Below are 15139 nucleotides of genomic sequence, written 5' to 3' on the forward strand. Positions count from 1 at the left end.
AAACACAAAGCATACAGAATAAGGAAAAAATATTAAGAGCGGCAAAGGAAAAAGGCCAAATTACTTACAAAGGTAAACCTATCAGACTTACACCTGACTTTTCCATGGAAACCATGAAAGCCAGAAGGTCCTGGATAGATGTACTGCAGAAACTGAGAGACCATGGATGCAAGCCCAGATTACTATACCCAGCCAAACTTTCGTTCACTATAAATGGAGAAAATAAAATTTTCCAGGATAAAAACAAATTCAAACAATATGCAGCCACAAATCCAGCCTTACAGAAAGTAATAGAAGGAAAATCACTAACCAAGGAGTCCAACAATGACCACAATAACTCAGACATCTAGAGACCCTTCATCAACACAAACCAAAGAAGGGAAACACACAAACTCTACGACTAAAAAAAAATGACCGGAGTTAACAACCACTGGTCATTAATATCACTTAATGTCAATGGACTCAACTCACCTATAAAAAGGCATAGGCTAAGAGATTGGATAAGAAAACAGGATCCAACATTCTGCTGTTTACAAGAAACACACCTCAACCACAAAGACAGGCACCTACTCAGAGTAAAGGGTTGGGAAAAGGCCTATCAAGCAAATGGACCTAAGAAACAAGCAGGTGTGGCCATACTAATCTCTAACAAAGTTGACTTCAAACTTAAATCAATTAGAAGAGATGGAGAGGGGCATTTTATATTCATAACAGGAACAGTTCATCAGGATGAAGTCTCAATCCTGAACATCTATGCCCCTAATATAAAAGCACCCACGTACATAAAAGAAACATTGCTAAAATTCAAGGCAGCCATCAAACCGCACACACTAATAGTAGGAGACTTCAACACTCCTCTCTCACCAATGGACAGGTCAATCAGACAGAAACCTAACAGAGAAATAAGAGAATTAATGGAGGTAATGAAGCAAATGGACTTAACAGACATCTATAGAACATTCCACCCAAATAGGAAAGAATACACCTTCTTCTCTGCAGCTCATGGAACCTTCTCGAAAATTGACCACATAGTCGGTAACAAAGCAAACATCCACAGTTACAAAAAAATATCACTAACTAACTGTGTCTTATCAGATCATCATGGATTAAAGTTAGAATTCAACAACAATGCTACCCCCGGAAAGCCTACAAAGTCATAGAAACTGAACAGCCAACTAATGAACCATACCTGGATTAAGGAAGAAATAAAGAAAGAAATTAAAGTCTTCCTGGAATTCAATGAAAATAAAGAAACAACATACTCAAACTTATGGGACACTATGAAATCAGTCCTAAGAGGAAAGTTCATAGCACTAAGTGCCCACTTAAAGAAAACAGAGAAAGCTCACATTGGAGACTTAACAGCCCACCTGAAAGCTCTAGAAAAAAAAGAAGCAGACTCACCTAGGAGGAGTAGGAGACTGGAAATAATCAAACTGAGGGCTGAAATCAATAAAATAGAAACACAGAGAACAATCCAAAGAATCAATGAAACAAAAAGCTGGTTCCTGGAGAAAATCAACAAGATTGACAAACCCCTATCCAATCTAATCAAACGGCAGAGAGAGAATTTGCAAATTAATAAGATCAGAAATGAAAAGGGGGACATAACCACAGACACAGAGGAAATTCAGAGAATCATTAGATCTTACTACAAAAGCCTATATGCCACAAGACTGGAAAATGTAAAGGAAATGGATACTTTCTTAGATAAATATCATTTACCAAAGTTAAATCAGGACCAGGTGAACAATCTAAATAGACCTGTTAGTCGCGAAGAATTAGAAAAGGTTATCAAAAACCTCCCTACCAAAAAAAGCCCAGGACCAGATGGTTTCAATGTGGAATTCTACCAGAACTTCCAAGAAGACCTAATACCTATACTCCTTAATGTATTTCACAATATAGAAACAGAAGAGGCACTGCCAAATTCCTTTTATGAAGCTACAGTTACTCTGATACCAAAACCGCACAAAGACTCAACCAAGAAAGAGAATTATAGACCAATCTCACTCATGAACATCGATGCAAAAATCCTCAACAAAGTACTGGCAAACCGAATCCAAGAACACATCCGAAAAATTATCCATTATGATCAAGTAGGCTTCATCCCAGGGATGCAGGGTTGGTTCAACATACGAAAATCTATCAATGTAATCATCATATAAATAAACTGAAAGAAAAAGACCATATGATCATCTCATTAGATGCTGAAAAAGCATTTGACAAAATTCAACATCACTTTATGATAAAAGTATTGGAGAGATTAGGGATACAAGGGTCATACCTAAATATAATAAAAGCTATATACAGCAAGCCGACAGCTAACATCAAATTAAATGGAGAGAAACTCAAAGCCATCCCATTAAACTCAGGAACACGACAAGGCTGTCCACTCTCGCCATACCTCTTCAATACAGTGCTTGAAGTTCTAGCAATAGCAATAAGACAACATAAGGGGATCAAGGGGATTCGAATTGGAAAGGAAGAAGTTAAACTTTCATTATTTGCAGATGATATGATAGTGTACATAAGCGACCCCCAAAACTCCACTAAAGAACTTTTACAGCTGATAAACAGCTTTAGTAATGTGGCAGGATACAAGATCAACTCCAAAAAATCAGTCTCACTCTTATACACAAAGGATATGGAAGCAGAGAGGGAAATCAGAGAAGCTTCACCTTTCACGATAGCCACAAACAGCATAATATATCTTGGGGTAACTCTAACCAAGGAAGTGAAAGATCTATTTGACAAGAACTTTAAGGCATTGAAGAAAGAAACTGAGGAGTATACCAGAAAATGGAATAACCTTCCTTGCTCTTGGATTGGGAGGATCATCATAGTAAAAATGGCAACTCTACCAAAGGCAATTTATAGATTCAATGCAATCCCCATTAAGGTCCCATCAAAATTCTTCACAGATCTTGAGAGGACAATAATCAACTTTATATGGAAAAACAAAAAACCCAGGATAGCCAAAACAATCCTATACAATAAAGGATTGTCTGGAGGCATTACCATCCCTGACTTCAAACTCTATTACAGAGCGACAGTGATGAAAACAGTGTGGTACTGGTATAAAAACAGAGAAGTCGACCAATGGAATCGTATAGAAGACCCGAATTTTAACCCACAAACCTATGAACACCTCATTTTTGATAAAGGAGGCAAAAGTATACAATGGAAGAAAGAAAACATCTTCAACAAATGGTGCTGGCATAACTGGACGTCAACCTGTAGAAGAATGAAAATAGACCCATATCTATCACCATGCACAAAACTCAAGTCCAAATGGATTAAAGACCTCACTATCAGTCAGAACACATTGAACCTAATAGAAGAGAAAGTGGGAAGTACCCTACATCAGATGGGCACAGGAGATCGCTTCCTATGTGTAACCCCAACAGCTCAGTCATTAAGGGCAACATTGAATAAATGGGACCTACTAAAACTGAGAAGCTTCTGTAAAGCAAAGGACACTGTCGCCAAGAGAAAAAGGCAACCTACTGACTGGGAGAAGATCTTCACCAACCCCACAACAGACAAAGGTCTGATCTCCAAAATATATAGAGAACTCAAGAAACTAGACTTTAAAAGGCTAATTAACCCAATTCAAAAATGGGGCACTGATCTGAACAGAGAATTCTCAGCAGAGGAAGTTCAAATGGCCAAAAGACACTTAAGGTCATGCTCAACCTCCTTAGCGATCAGGGAAATGCAAATCAAAACAACTTTGAGATACCATCTTACACCTGTCAGAATGGCTAAAATAAAAAACTCCAATGATAGCCTTTGCTGGAGAGGCTGTGGAGGACGGGGTACCCTCATCCATTGCTGGTGGGAATGCAAACTTGTGCAACCACTTTGGAAATCAGTGTTTCGGTTTTTCAGGAAATTTGGGATCAACCTACCCCTGGACCCAGCAATACCACTCCTGGGAATATACCCAAGAGATGCCCTATCATATGACAAGAGCATTTGTTCAACTATGTTCATAGCAGTATTATTTGTAATAGCCAGAACCTGGAAACAACCTAGATGCCCTTATGGAAGAATGGATGAAGAAAGTGTGGAATATCTACACATTAGAGTACTATGCTGCGGTAAAAAACAACGACTTCTCAAATTTTGCATGCAAATTGATGGAAATAGAAAACACTATCCTGAGTGAGGTAACCCAGACCCAAAAAGATGAAAATGGGATGTACTCACTCATAATTGGTTTCTAGCCATAAATAAGGGACACGGAGCCTACAATTGGTGATCCTAAAGAAACTAAGTAAGAAGGTGAACCAAAGGAAAAACATATACTTATCCTCTTGGTTATGGGAAGTAGACAAAGCTGCCGGAGAGAAAATTGAGATCTTGGGGGTGGGGTGGAATGGGGGTAAGGGGAGATGGGGAGAGAAAAGGGAGAAGGGGAGGAAGGGGGGAACTTGGAGAAAAAGGAGGATTGGGATAAAGGAAGGTTGGATAGGGGAGCACAGAAGCACAATTCTTAGGGTTGGCAAGAGATTTGAACCTAGAATGGCTCCCAGGTGCCCAAGCCGAGGTCCCCAGTTAATTCCTTGGGCAGCTGGGGATAGGCAACCTGAAATGACCCTATCCTATAGCAATACTGACGAATATCTTGCATATCATCATAGAACCTTCATCTGGTGATGGATGGAGATAGAGACAGAGACCCATACTGGAGCACTGGACTGAGCTCCCAAGGTCCCAATGAGGAGCAGAAGGAGGGAGAACAAGAGCAAAGAAGTCGGGACCACGAGGGGTGCACCCACCTACTGAGACAGCGGAGCTGATGTAGTGGGAGCTCACCAAGGCCAGCTGGACTGTGACTGAAAAAGCATGGGATAAAACTGGACTCTCGGAACATGGCGAACAATGAGAGCTGATGAGACGCCAAGGACAATGGCACGGGGTTTTGATCCTACGTAATGTGCTGGCTTTGTGGGAGCCTACCCAGTTTGGATGTTCACCTTCCTAGATATGGACGGAGGGGGGAGGACCTAGGACTTACCACAGGGCAGGGAACCCTGGCAGCTCTTTGGACTGGAAAGGGAGGGGGAAAGGAGTGGGGGGAGGGGGAGAAGGGTGGGAGGAAGGGGAGAAGGGTGGGAGGAGGGGGAGGGAAATAGGAGGCTGGGAGGAGGTGGAAACTTGTTTTTTTTCTCATTTTCTCAATAAAAAAAAGATAAATAAAAAGAGCTGCTAACATCACTTTTCTCTTGCTCCAAGATGTATAGAGAGATGTCTCCTGTTTGGGAATCAGAGATGGATTCAAGTCCAGGCCTTTGACTTAAAACTCAGTACTAGAGCAACCTAGTATTCACATTTCTTTTGCTCTACTTTTTACTTTTCTGAAGGTTTCTCTTCTTTTAAAAACTTTGAAAATGTACATATCTTAAAATTTATAGCTTACAATAGTTTAGTGAGTTGTTTTTTTCTTTCTTGCTGGTGCACAAGATAAAGGTAAAGTTTAAATTTAATAGCAAACTACACTCAATCATATGTATTACATATTTCCTACCAGTATACAAGTAAGACATTTAGACAGCAAACTCAAAATAATTGCAACAATTATTTACTTTAACAATTGTAGTTAACAATGCTTAAATTTTGTGGTAATATAAGAAATTAAATTTACAAGGGATGTCAACCTTTGGTATGTAATTTAAAATATGATTTTAGGTAAATCATCATAAGAGAGATGCCAAGTTTAGGGATAATGATACAAAAATATATGTGAAAAAAAGAAACGGCAAAAAAATGAAACTATCACACATAATTGAAACACTGTATGTCCAAACAAAGCAGGAGAGTAAGTTCAAGCTCACTAAAACTTAGAAAGTGGAAATTAATGAATGAAGCAGGCACTCAAAAACTGTTTGGATAAAAAGTCCTCACTTGGACTCATTGAGTACCTAGAAGTAGTATAAAAACTTGGTATCCATGAGTACAATCTGTGTCTGTCCCTTAACTTTGGTTGCAGGCACAGAGATCAGTTACTTAATGTACAAAGAACAAGGCTCTTAACATTTCCTCTTCTGTCACTCTGGACTCTGGGAAAACAGCAAACAAACAAACAAACAAGCAAACAAAAAACATCACAAGCCAGGGGTCTTCCCAGGCGAGTGAGGATAATTACCCAGGATGCAGAGTCCTTTATTATCCCTGAAGCAGGAAGAATGATCATGTAGGAATTAGGCTTATCTCAAATAATGACAATAAGACTTCTTAAGAATAACTTGTAGGGACAAGTGGATCTCTATGAGTTTAAGGCCAGCCTGGTCTACAGAGTGAGTTCTAGGATGGCCAGGACTGTTACACAGAGAAGCCCTGCCTCAAACAAACAAACAAACAAACAACTAAAAACTTATAGAACCAGAATTGAGACAATGATCAACCAGACCATACTTTGATCAGGACTGCATAATTATGAATGCCTCTTGCCTCTTGTCCTCTGTACAATTCTTCCTCTGTTAAAAGCCAAAATCGATTTGCAGTCACTGGATTACACTATATATTCTTTCAAATGTGGCTACACTGAATAAACCCTTTTTTTGTGGTTTTCACTCTCGTTTCTTTAATTGGTATGTTGGGGACAGGTAGTCAAACCTAGCCTCTTGGGATTGCCAGAGCTAAAGTTTTTGGTCTAAAAATTGGGATTACCTAACTACCATTTTATAAAACTGTCAAAAGCTCACTACGATGTGGGAATTGGATAGACATTTAATACTGAATGTATAATATGGTGTGACTAATTCATGCAGCAACTTGGAAATGTTTCTCTTGCATATCTTTAAGAGTTAATTTAAGAAATCTGAAGTGTATATAGTCAGTATTTGTTCTTCCACGATTTACTCTACAAAAAACACAGATAAAAGTATATAACTATTTTAATTAGAGCATTTGGGGGGTTAGAAAGTAATATGAATGCTAGATAAAATGCTCAGCATCTGAATAAAAGTTGGAATGTGTTGTTTCATAGCTCAAAAACAAAACCAAAAAAACAGATTCATGTGCTGTACAGTAGATTTTGAACAAAAAATGTAAAAGATAAATTTTTTTTCTTGTTTCCACTACCACTATCATCTTTAATTCTGGGGAACTAGAAGAACAATCAACAAATAAAATATCCAATTTGTGAGAGTAATCCAGAAGTCATAAATATAATCCAGAAAAATAATCTATCCAAAATCTCCCCAATCTCATTTTTACAAAGCAACGTCAGTCTTTTTACTTTATTGAAGAGCTATATATTTTTCTCCACTCCCCTCCCTTCTTCTCCCCTCACCTTCTACCCTCTTACCAAGGGTTTCGTTGTTGTTGCCATTTTTTCAAATTATTACAGATGGCTCTCTACTTGTAATTGTTTCTTCTTTTCTTCCCTCCACAAATAGAAGTGAGACACCTGCTGAATATGGGTTTGTTTGTTTTGAATACTTACTTATCTATACACACTTTTCACAAGAGTTCAATGTTGCTATAATAGTAATTATAATAAATGTCATTTTTCAGAAATTACTACAGAGATATCTGCTGCCCTGTGTGCTCTTTTAGAATCTTCTCATTTTCTGTTAAGAGATGGAGTCTATTTTCCCTTCCTTGAACCGTGGAGTTTTCTAATAGCTCAGACAATCCAGCTAAGTGTCCTGAGTGATATTATTGACTAAGTCAAAAGATACAGCTTCTTTCCTGTGCTCTTGTGCCCACCCCATCAGAATACACGGAGATGTCACATGTAGGTTTTTGGTTCAACAGCCCCAGTATGGTTTCAACTTATAGTCAACATTAACTTCCATAAATCTTGGCAAACCATCTTCAAATGACTCCAGCTCCCAGCACAGTCACAAAGATAAAGAGAAAAATTGACCTTTTTGAAAATTGCTAAATGAATATAGGTCCTGTGTAAATTTTTATGCTGCCAGTTCTGTGTAGGTTACTACTTCCACCTTGCTCTTTCTTGCTTTTTTGCTTCTTGGTAGGTAGTCTGCAGAATGGAATCTCATTTATTTGGACCTTATTGCAGCTAACTTCTGCCTACCTATGATGGACTTTGCCACATGTTTGATATACTAATAGTCTAGATTAAGGTTTTAAAGGAACTTCAACTCCTCTGTTGTTTCCCTCCATTCTTCCCCCTGCAATTCAGCTGGACACGCAGAAAACAACCGGCTACCTAATTACTGCTCCACTTACTGAGGCTGAGTAACAAATTATCCCTAATTCACTGGCATAAAACATTTATTAGGTGCATTGATTTTGTGGGTTGGGAACTCACGAAGGACTGGGTAGGAACAGCTTGTCTCCAATACATTGTCTGGGGCCTCAGCTGGGAGAGTTGAAAAGATAAAAATTTAAAACAAAATATTGGATGAAAAAGGCAAGCTTCAAAAGATAAGAATGATATAGAACTTGCACTTATAATTTAAGAAATTGGCCGGGTCTAGTTTAATCCTGATACTTGGGAGGCAGAGGCCGGGGGTTCTCTTCTGTGAGTTCTTTGCCAGCTTGGTTTACAGAGTATGCTCCAGCATAGCCAGGGCAAAAAACATTTTATTTATTTATTTATTTATTTATTATTGCTTTATAAGTAATATTCAAAATTTCCACTTCCTCCCCTTGTCCCACTTCCCTCCCACTCCCCCACTTACCCTCCCCTCTCTCCCTCCAGTCCTAAGAGAAGGCAGGGTACCCTGCCCCGTGGGAAGTCCAAGGCCCCCTCAGCTCCATCCAGGCTTAGGAAGGTATGCATCCAAATAGGCTAGGATCCCCAAAAGCCAGTAGTCCATGCAGTAGAGACAGATCCCAGTGCCATTATCATTGGCTTCTCAGTCTGCCCCAATTGTCAGCCACATTCAGAGGGTCCAGTTTGATCCCATGTTCGTTCAGTCCCAGTCCAGCTGGCTTTGGTGAGCTCCCATTAGATCAGGCACACTGTCTCAGTGGGTGGACCAAGCCCTTGTGGTTTTGACTTCCTTCCTCATATTCTCCCTCCTTCTGCTCTTCAACTGGACCTTGGGAGCTCAGTCCAGTGCTCCAACATGGGGTCTCTGTCTCTATCTCCCTCTGTCGCCGGATGAAGGTTCTCTGGTGATATTCAAGATAGTCATCAGTCTGACTATGGGACAAGGCCAGTTCAGGCAGCCTCTCCTCCACTGCCCAGGGTGCTAGTTGGGGACATCCCTATGGACACCTGGGAACCCCTCTAGAGTCAAGAGTCCTGCCAACCCCAAAATGGCTCCCTTAATTAAGATATCTTCTTCTCTGCTCCCATATCCTTCCTACCCCCATCTCAACCATCCCACTCCACCAAACTCTCCCCAACCTTCCCCTTCTCCCTTCTCTCTCACCCTCTCCCCTTCCTCCAATCCACCCTACCCCCAAGGCTCCCAACTTTTGCCTGGCTATCTTGTCTGCTTCCAAATTTCCAGGAGGATTTATATATGTTTTTCTTTGGGTTCACCTTATAACTTAGCAGCTCTAGGATAGCAAACCATAGGCTCAATGTCCTTTGTTTATGCCTACAATCCACTAATGAGTGAGTACATACCATATTCGTATTTTTGGGTCTGGGTTATCTCACTCAGGGTAGTGTTTTCTATTTCCATCCATTTGCATGCAAAAAATTAATAATCTTTGCGATTGTCTTTTAGGCTTGCTAGCAGTGCTGATCACTGATAAATAAATAATGGAATGATTCCTTTAATGTTCTTCTAAGCAAATTTGTGTAGTAAGAGAAAGCTATTATAGTTAGATAATACTAAGTATGATGTCAGTTTCTTATACTCATTCATTGCTTTGTTTGTTTGTTAAGGTCTCTCCTTCCATCATCTGGGTCTTCAGAATCCAAGTCAGCTTGCAGGACTCCTCTGCAAGGACCTTCATTTGTTGAGCAATCACACAAGCCCAGTTTGCTTACCAATTGGGCAACACGTACTTGAGTCAAAAAAAAAAAAAAAACAACCCAAGAACTATTTCCTGGAAATACCAAACTTAGGCTAATGAGAGGAAATATTATTTTTTCATACAGTGTGAAGAACTTTCCTTCATGGAGTATGATTTAAACTTTTTTGTCATAAAACACATATAAATATACATGTGGATATTTATGTATGTGTACCCTAAGAATTTTTGTCTACAAAATTCTTAGCATTTGAGTACAGGATTTGTGCTAGAAGATGAAAAGTTAATTACACCTTGTTGTTAATATTTATTTCTATTTTGAAAAGATTGAATAAAATTAATGTTAATTCTGAGGGAATTCACTATTCAGAATATTGCCATATATGTTCTGTATTATTTAAAATATCTTGTTATTTTACAGATTATTAACAACTGGGCTGCAAAAATGATGCAAGTTCTTTCAAGAGCATAGAGAAAAAGCAAAAGGAATATGAGGACTGCTGTTCTGTGGTGAACCAAAGGCGTCAGGAAAGAGGTGAAACTGATTTTAAGTACATTTGAGAATTTCACACGTTGTACATAAAATCCTTCTGCAGCTGGGAGGGTAATATCCTCAAGACGATGAGCAATCAACAAAACTTACTTATACATTGAGTCGAAACAGAAGAAAGAACTGAGCAGCAGGGCTTTTTTCTCATCCTAGCTCCGCTAGCCTTAGACAACCGGAGAGGCAGTTTTGTGCATAAAGAGAACTCCACGAAGGCTTCGGGTAAGGAAAAAGCGAATTCCTGAAGGATGGAAAGCAGATGCGGTTGGGGGCTTTACAGTGTAGAGTTGCAGGTGGGGGTGGGGAACCTGAACTGAAGGAGGGAATCCTAGGAACTGAGGGAGAGGTATTGGGCGTGTGTGTGTGTGTGTGTGTGTGTGTGTGTGTGTGTGTGTGTTCGCGGGCACGCACGCGGGGGTGGGGTGGGGGTGTGGGGGTGTGTAGTGACCCGACTCCTGATTTGGCAAAAGGGGATGGGGACAAGAGCACCCTCCCCAGCTTAGAACCGTGATGTGGAGGGGGAGAGGAGGTGGCTGAACGGTGTTAGGCAGGAAGGGGCGGCCTCTCGCGGGGCAGGAAGCTACGCTTGGAAAAGAGGGAGGAGACTGCAGTGGCAGCCGCGAGTGCTGAAAGCTTTAAGTGGCCCAGGTGCTGCTGCCTTTGACACCCGGGAAGAGAGCGAGGAAGCCTAGCGCAGGGACTACCTGGATGCTCCCTTCTTCTGTCCCGCGGCTTTTCTAGACGGGCGTTTGGCCTTAGACTCCACTGGCTTTGCTCACACCCGCACTCATTTGGCTGCTCGCCTGCTGATCATTCTTCACTCCAGGCTTGCAGCGGAGGCAACAGTCCTGTGTCCGATTTGGGCACGTGAGTGCTGCATACCCAGACAGTGGGCAGGTGAGCACAGGAGTGGGTGCCGGAAAATTGGAATGGGTTTGTGCTTGGCAGAAAAATTGGAGGGAGTACAAAGATTTGAGGTGAGGGAAACTCGGAACCGAGATTTGGGAGGCGGGGCACGGAGCAAGAAACACAGGAATTTTATACAAAGGTGGCCAGAGAGACAGATTCGTGGTTGGAGCTCACAAGGAAACGGGGTGACTTAGAAGAAATATGAAGAAGTGAGCACAGATAGCAAGCATGGGTATGGGCAACAAAAGAGGGATGAAAAGCAGGGAGCAGTGGTTAAGAGACATGAGAACTGCATGAAGGGATACAGAGACATGAGAATGGGGCTACGAATGGGAAATGTGGAGGCTGGGGGCCGGCAGCTAGGATGACAACGGAGCCAGGAAATATACAGAGAAACAGCTGCCTCCTGCTTGGCTCTCAACCGCCACAACTTCCACAACCATCTCTTCTCTAACTGTTGTGTAACAAAACACTCCTGGGAAGAGGGTAATGCAGGCAGGCATCCAAGCATGTTTTGATATAGAATACTGCTACTGGATACATGCGTATCGTGCACAGGGGCGTCCCAATGCAGAGAAAAAAAATCACCTTAATATTGCATAGAATGTTTCGCCCTGGATTCTCTCCTCCTCTTGCAGGTATGAAGACCCCTCACAAAAAAGCAGCTGCAAGAGAGAAAACGAGAGAAGCTGTTGCTCGCCACCACATTGGCTCCACAACCATCAAGAAGAAAAAAGCTGCTCAGAAGAGGCAGAGGAGCAGACCTTCATCCCGGTCTCGAAGAAACATCGTGGGCTGCAGAATTTCTCACGGGTGGAAGGAAGGAGATGAGCCCATCACCCAGTGGAAAGGAACTGTTCTGGATCAGGTGCCTATAAACCCCTCTCTCTATCTGGTGAAATACGATGGAATAGACTGTGTCTATGGACTGGAACTTCACAGAGATGAGAGGATTTTAAAGCTTAAAATCCTTCCTGATAAGGTGTCGTTTTCTCGAGTCAGCGATGTGCGCCTTGCTGATACCATAATTGGCAAAGCAGTGGAACACATGTTTGAGGGTGAGCATGGCTCTAAGGATGAATGGAGGGGGATGGTCCTGGCCCAAGCGCCTATCATGAACGCCTGGTTTTACATAACCTATGAGAAAGATCCTGTCCTGTACATGTACCAGCTTCTGGATGATTATAAAGAGGGCGACCTCCGTATTATGCCAGAGTCCAGTGCATCTCCTCCAGCAGACAGGGAGCCAGAAGGAGTTGTAGATGGCCTGATAGGTAAACATGTGGAATATACCAAAGAAGATGGCTCCAAGAGGACAGGCAAGGTCATTCACCAAGTTAAAGCCAAGCCCTCTGTGTACTTCATCAAGTTTGATGACGATTTCCATATCTATGTCTATGATTTAGTTAAAAAGAACTGTTAGAGTCAAATTTGCATAGTGTGGGGAGGCAAATGTGTAATTTGTGTCTGTGCAAAAATATTAACTTTTCAGTGTATTAGAAGCCTGGGGGTTTCTGATTGTTGTTTTGTTCTGAAAAATACCAATCTGTGGACATGAGCTGTTATATGTAAAACTTTGTCTTGTGTAAGAGATGAGTATGTCTGATGGATGGGACATGAAGGAACAGCTGTCAATTTAACCTGTGAATAAAGTACCGTTATTATTATAACCAGTCATCTAAAACTTGAATGGGAATTATCTGGTGTGCTCTGGGGGAGGGAGAGGAATTAGAGACAAGATGGGAGTATTTAGAGGGAGGAACTGCTTGGAAGAGGTGAAGAAGAGGAAAGGGAGGCTCCACTGGGGAGGCATTGTACTTCAAGGAGAAACAGACAGTTGGGAGGGGAGTGAGCCGGTAACAGAAAAGGAGATCTTGGTTCTCAGAGGAAAGTACAATAAACTGAGTAGAGAGGAACACAAGGAAGTTTAGGAGAGCTCCGGAATAAGCACAAGAATGACTTGAGGAGAAGCTAACTAACTCATAAACTGGGGAGGTAGGTGGAGGGCACAGAGGAAGAATGGATTCTGGGAAGAAGGGGTGTTTAGGGAAAGGATTGTCAACAGGTCCCAAGGCCTTGGAAGAAGCTGAGCGTCTGGCTACATCCACACTGACCACCTTGGCTCTGGTCACACAATAATCATCAGGAAAGAAGGCCTGGTCACACAATAATCATCAGGGGAGGCCTCCTACACCCGCATTTTGACTAGGAAAACTCAGATGAACGAATCAAGGGTCAGGTTTCCACCTGTAAGTCACTTCTCACTTTAGGAGTCTGTGCCATACTTGGCAAGCAGAAGCTCAACTTTCAAACTCAGACACAGTAACACAGAGCTTCTGAGGCTCTGACTGATGGGTCATCTTCTTATCTTTCCAGAGGACACATTACAGTAAACCCAGCACCTCAGCGTTCTGGGTCCATTTCCTGTATTTTAGGTAAGCAAGACTTCTGAAGAATGAATTAGTGTTTAAGAGATGCTATCTTGAGTTTAGAACATACTTTATCTGGAAAAAAAAAGAATCCTGTCTCTGTCACCCCAGCGCTTATATCTCTCACCACCCTCAGGACAGGATCTGATAATTGAGCCTAATGTCTCTCCACAAAAGGGAGAGGGGCTAGGCTTTCCATTCTCCTGCCACAACTGCCTCTACACATGGGGGCTTCATTTGGTGAGCCAGCAAAAAGAGAGGCCCACTGGCACTAGAAGCCCCCATTCTGGAGAGACCACGCCCACGAAGCCTATGGCCCCGACACCTTTTTTGATACCTCATAGCCAAACTGTGCCCCCTTAGATTCATGGTGAACAGTGATAGACGTCCACGCAGCTGCTCGTTTGCAGATACGGAAGCTCTGGGCGATAGGGCTGGACATTGTGACTTTGTGTAACTAACTCCTTCAGATGTATTCTGTGGTGTGGGCGAGCTGTAGTTGGTGAGTATAAGAGACAGCTACCTCAAGAAAATCCCTCGGAACTATAGTGTCCAGAGCACAGGTCTCTGCCCAGGTTCTTTTCCCTTTCCCCTGTCTTCGAGAAAATGCTTTCTCTGATTTCTGAACTCCCACTCTTCACTAAACTTTTACCTAAAGAAAGAAAAGTTCTCTGTTATGTCTATGCTGACCAGGCATACATGATAGAGTAAGCAAGGAACTCACTCTGGGGTCTGAAAGGACATTCTAGCAGACTCTGAGCAGAAGCTAGTCGCCTGAAGACAAGCTCACCTCACCAAAGCAGAGTTCAGTTTTCTTTTCTTCATGACGTAATTTTGTCTGGCCAACACCAGCAGGGTAACCAGGCACCAGTTTCATCTAGCTTGTGGGTTTTATCTGTCCTTTCAGTTTTATTATTTCCTATTTTTAAAAAAAGAGTTTTAGTTCTAAGAGTTCATACAATGTCCATTCCTTTCTAAATTGCCCTGGAAATTGAATGAAACAAACAGATTCAGTGATTAGGGCTCACAGTCCAATAAAGACACAAATAGCCAAGTGGGAGGGAAGGCTCAGTCCTCTTTAGGCTCAGAATGTTCCAGTTGTCCACTCCTTCAGTTGTCCTTTTCATTCTGATAAAATGCACATTTGTTGCCTGGAGGTATCTGCTTTTGTACATTTGAGGCTAGACCCACGGAAATCTGCTGCCTCAGTTCATTTGTTTTATCTTCTTCCCACAAATATTTATTTTGGGAGGGCTCTGGCACTTGTCTAGACAGGCACTGATGCAGTAATGAACAAATGAAGTAAATAAAAAGGGTTCCTAACCTCTTAGGCTTTTTA

At 41.7% G+C, this 15139-nt stretch overlaps 1 protein-coding gene across 1 annotated transcript; it reads left to right on the top strand.

Annotated features, from left to right (window-relative positions):
- Positions 1-11105: 11105 nt before the first annotated feature.
- On the top strand, positions 11106-13041 carry LOC142840656 (spindlin-2C). The gene is made up of 2 exons (XM_075957194.1): positions 11106-11359; positions 12010-13041. Exon 2 carries the CDS (start codon positions 12012-12014, stop codon positions 12792-12794), a length of 783 nt encoding a protein of 260 aa, XP_075813309.1. The 5' UTR covers positions 11106-11359; positions 12010-12011; the 3' UTR covers positions 12795-13041.
- The last annotated feature ends 2098 nt before the right edge of the window (positions 13042-15139 follow it).

This window comes from Microtus pennsylvanicus, chromosome X, assembly GCF_037038515.1.
Source record: "Microtus pennsylvanicus isolate mMicPen1 chromosome X, mMicPen1.hap1, whole genome shotgun sequence".
Lineage (NCBI taxonomy): Eukaryota > Metazoa > Chordata > Mammalia > Rodentia > Cricetidae > Microtus > Microtus pennsylvanicus.

Excerpts from the sequence above, each read along its gene's own strand:
- LOC142840656 (XM_075957194.1), top strand. The coding sequence starts at position 12,012 with ATGAAGACCCCTCACAAAAAAGCAGCTGCAAGAGAGAAAACGAGAGAA.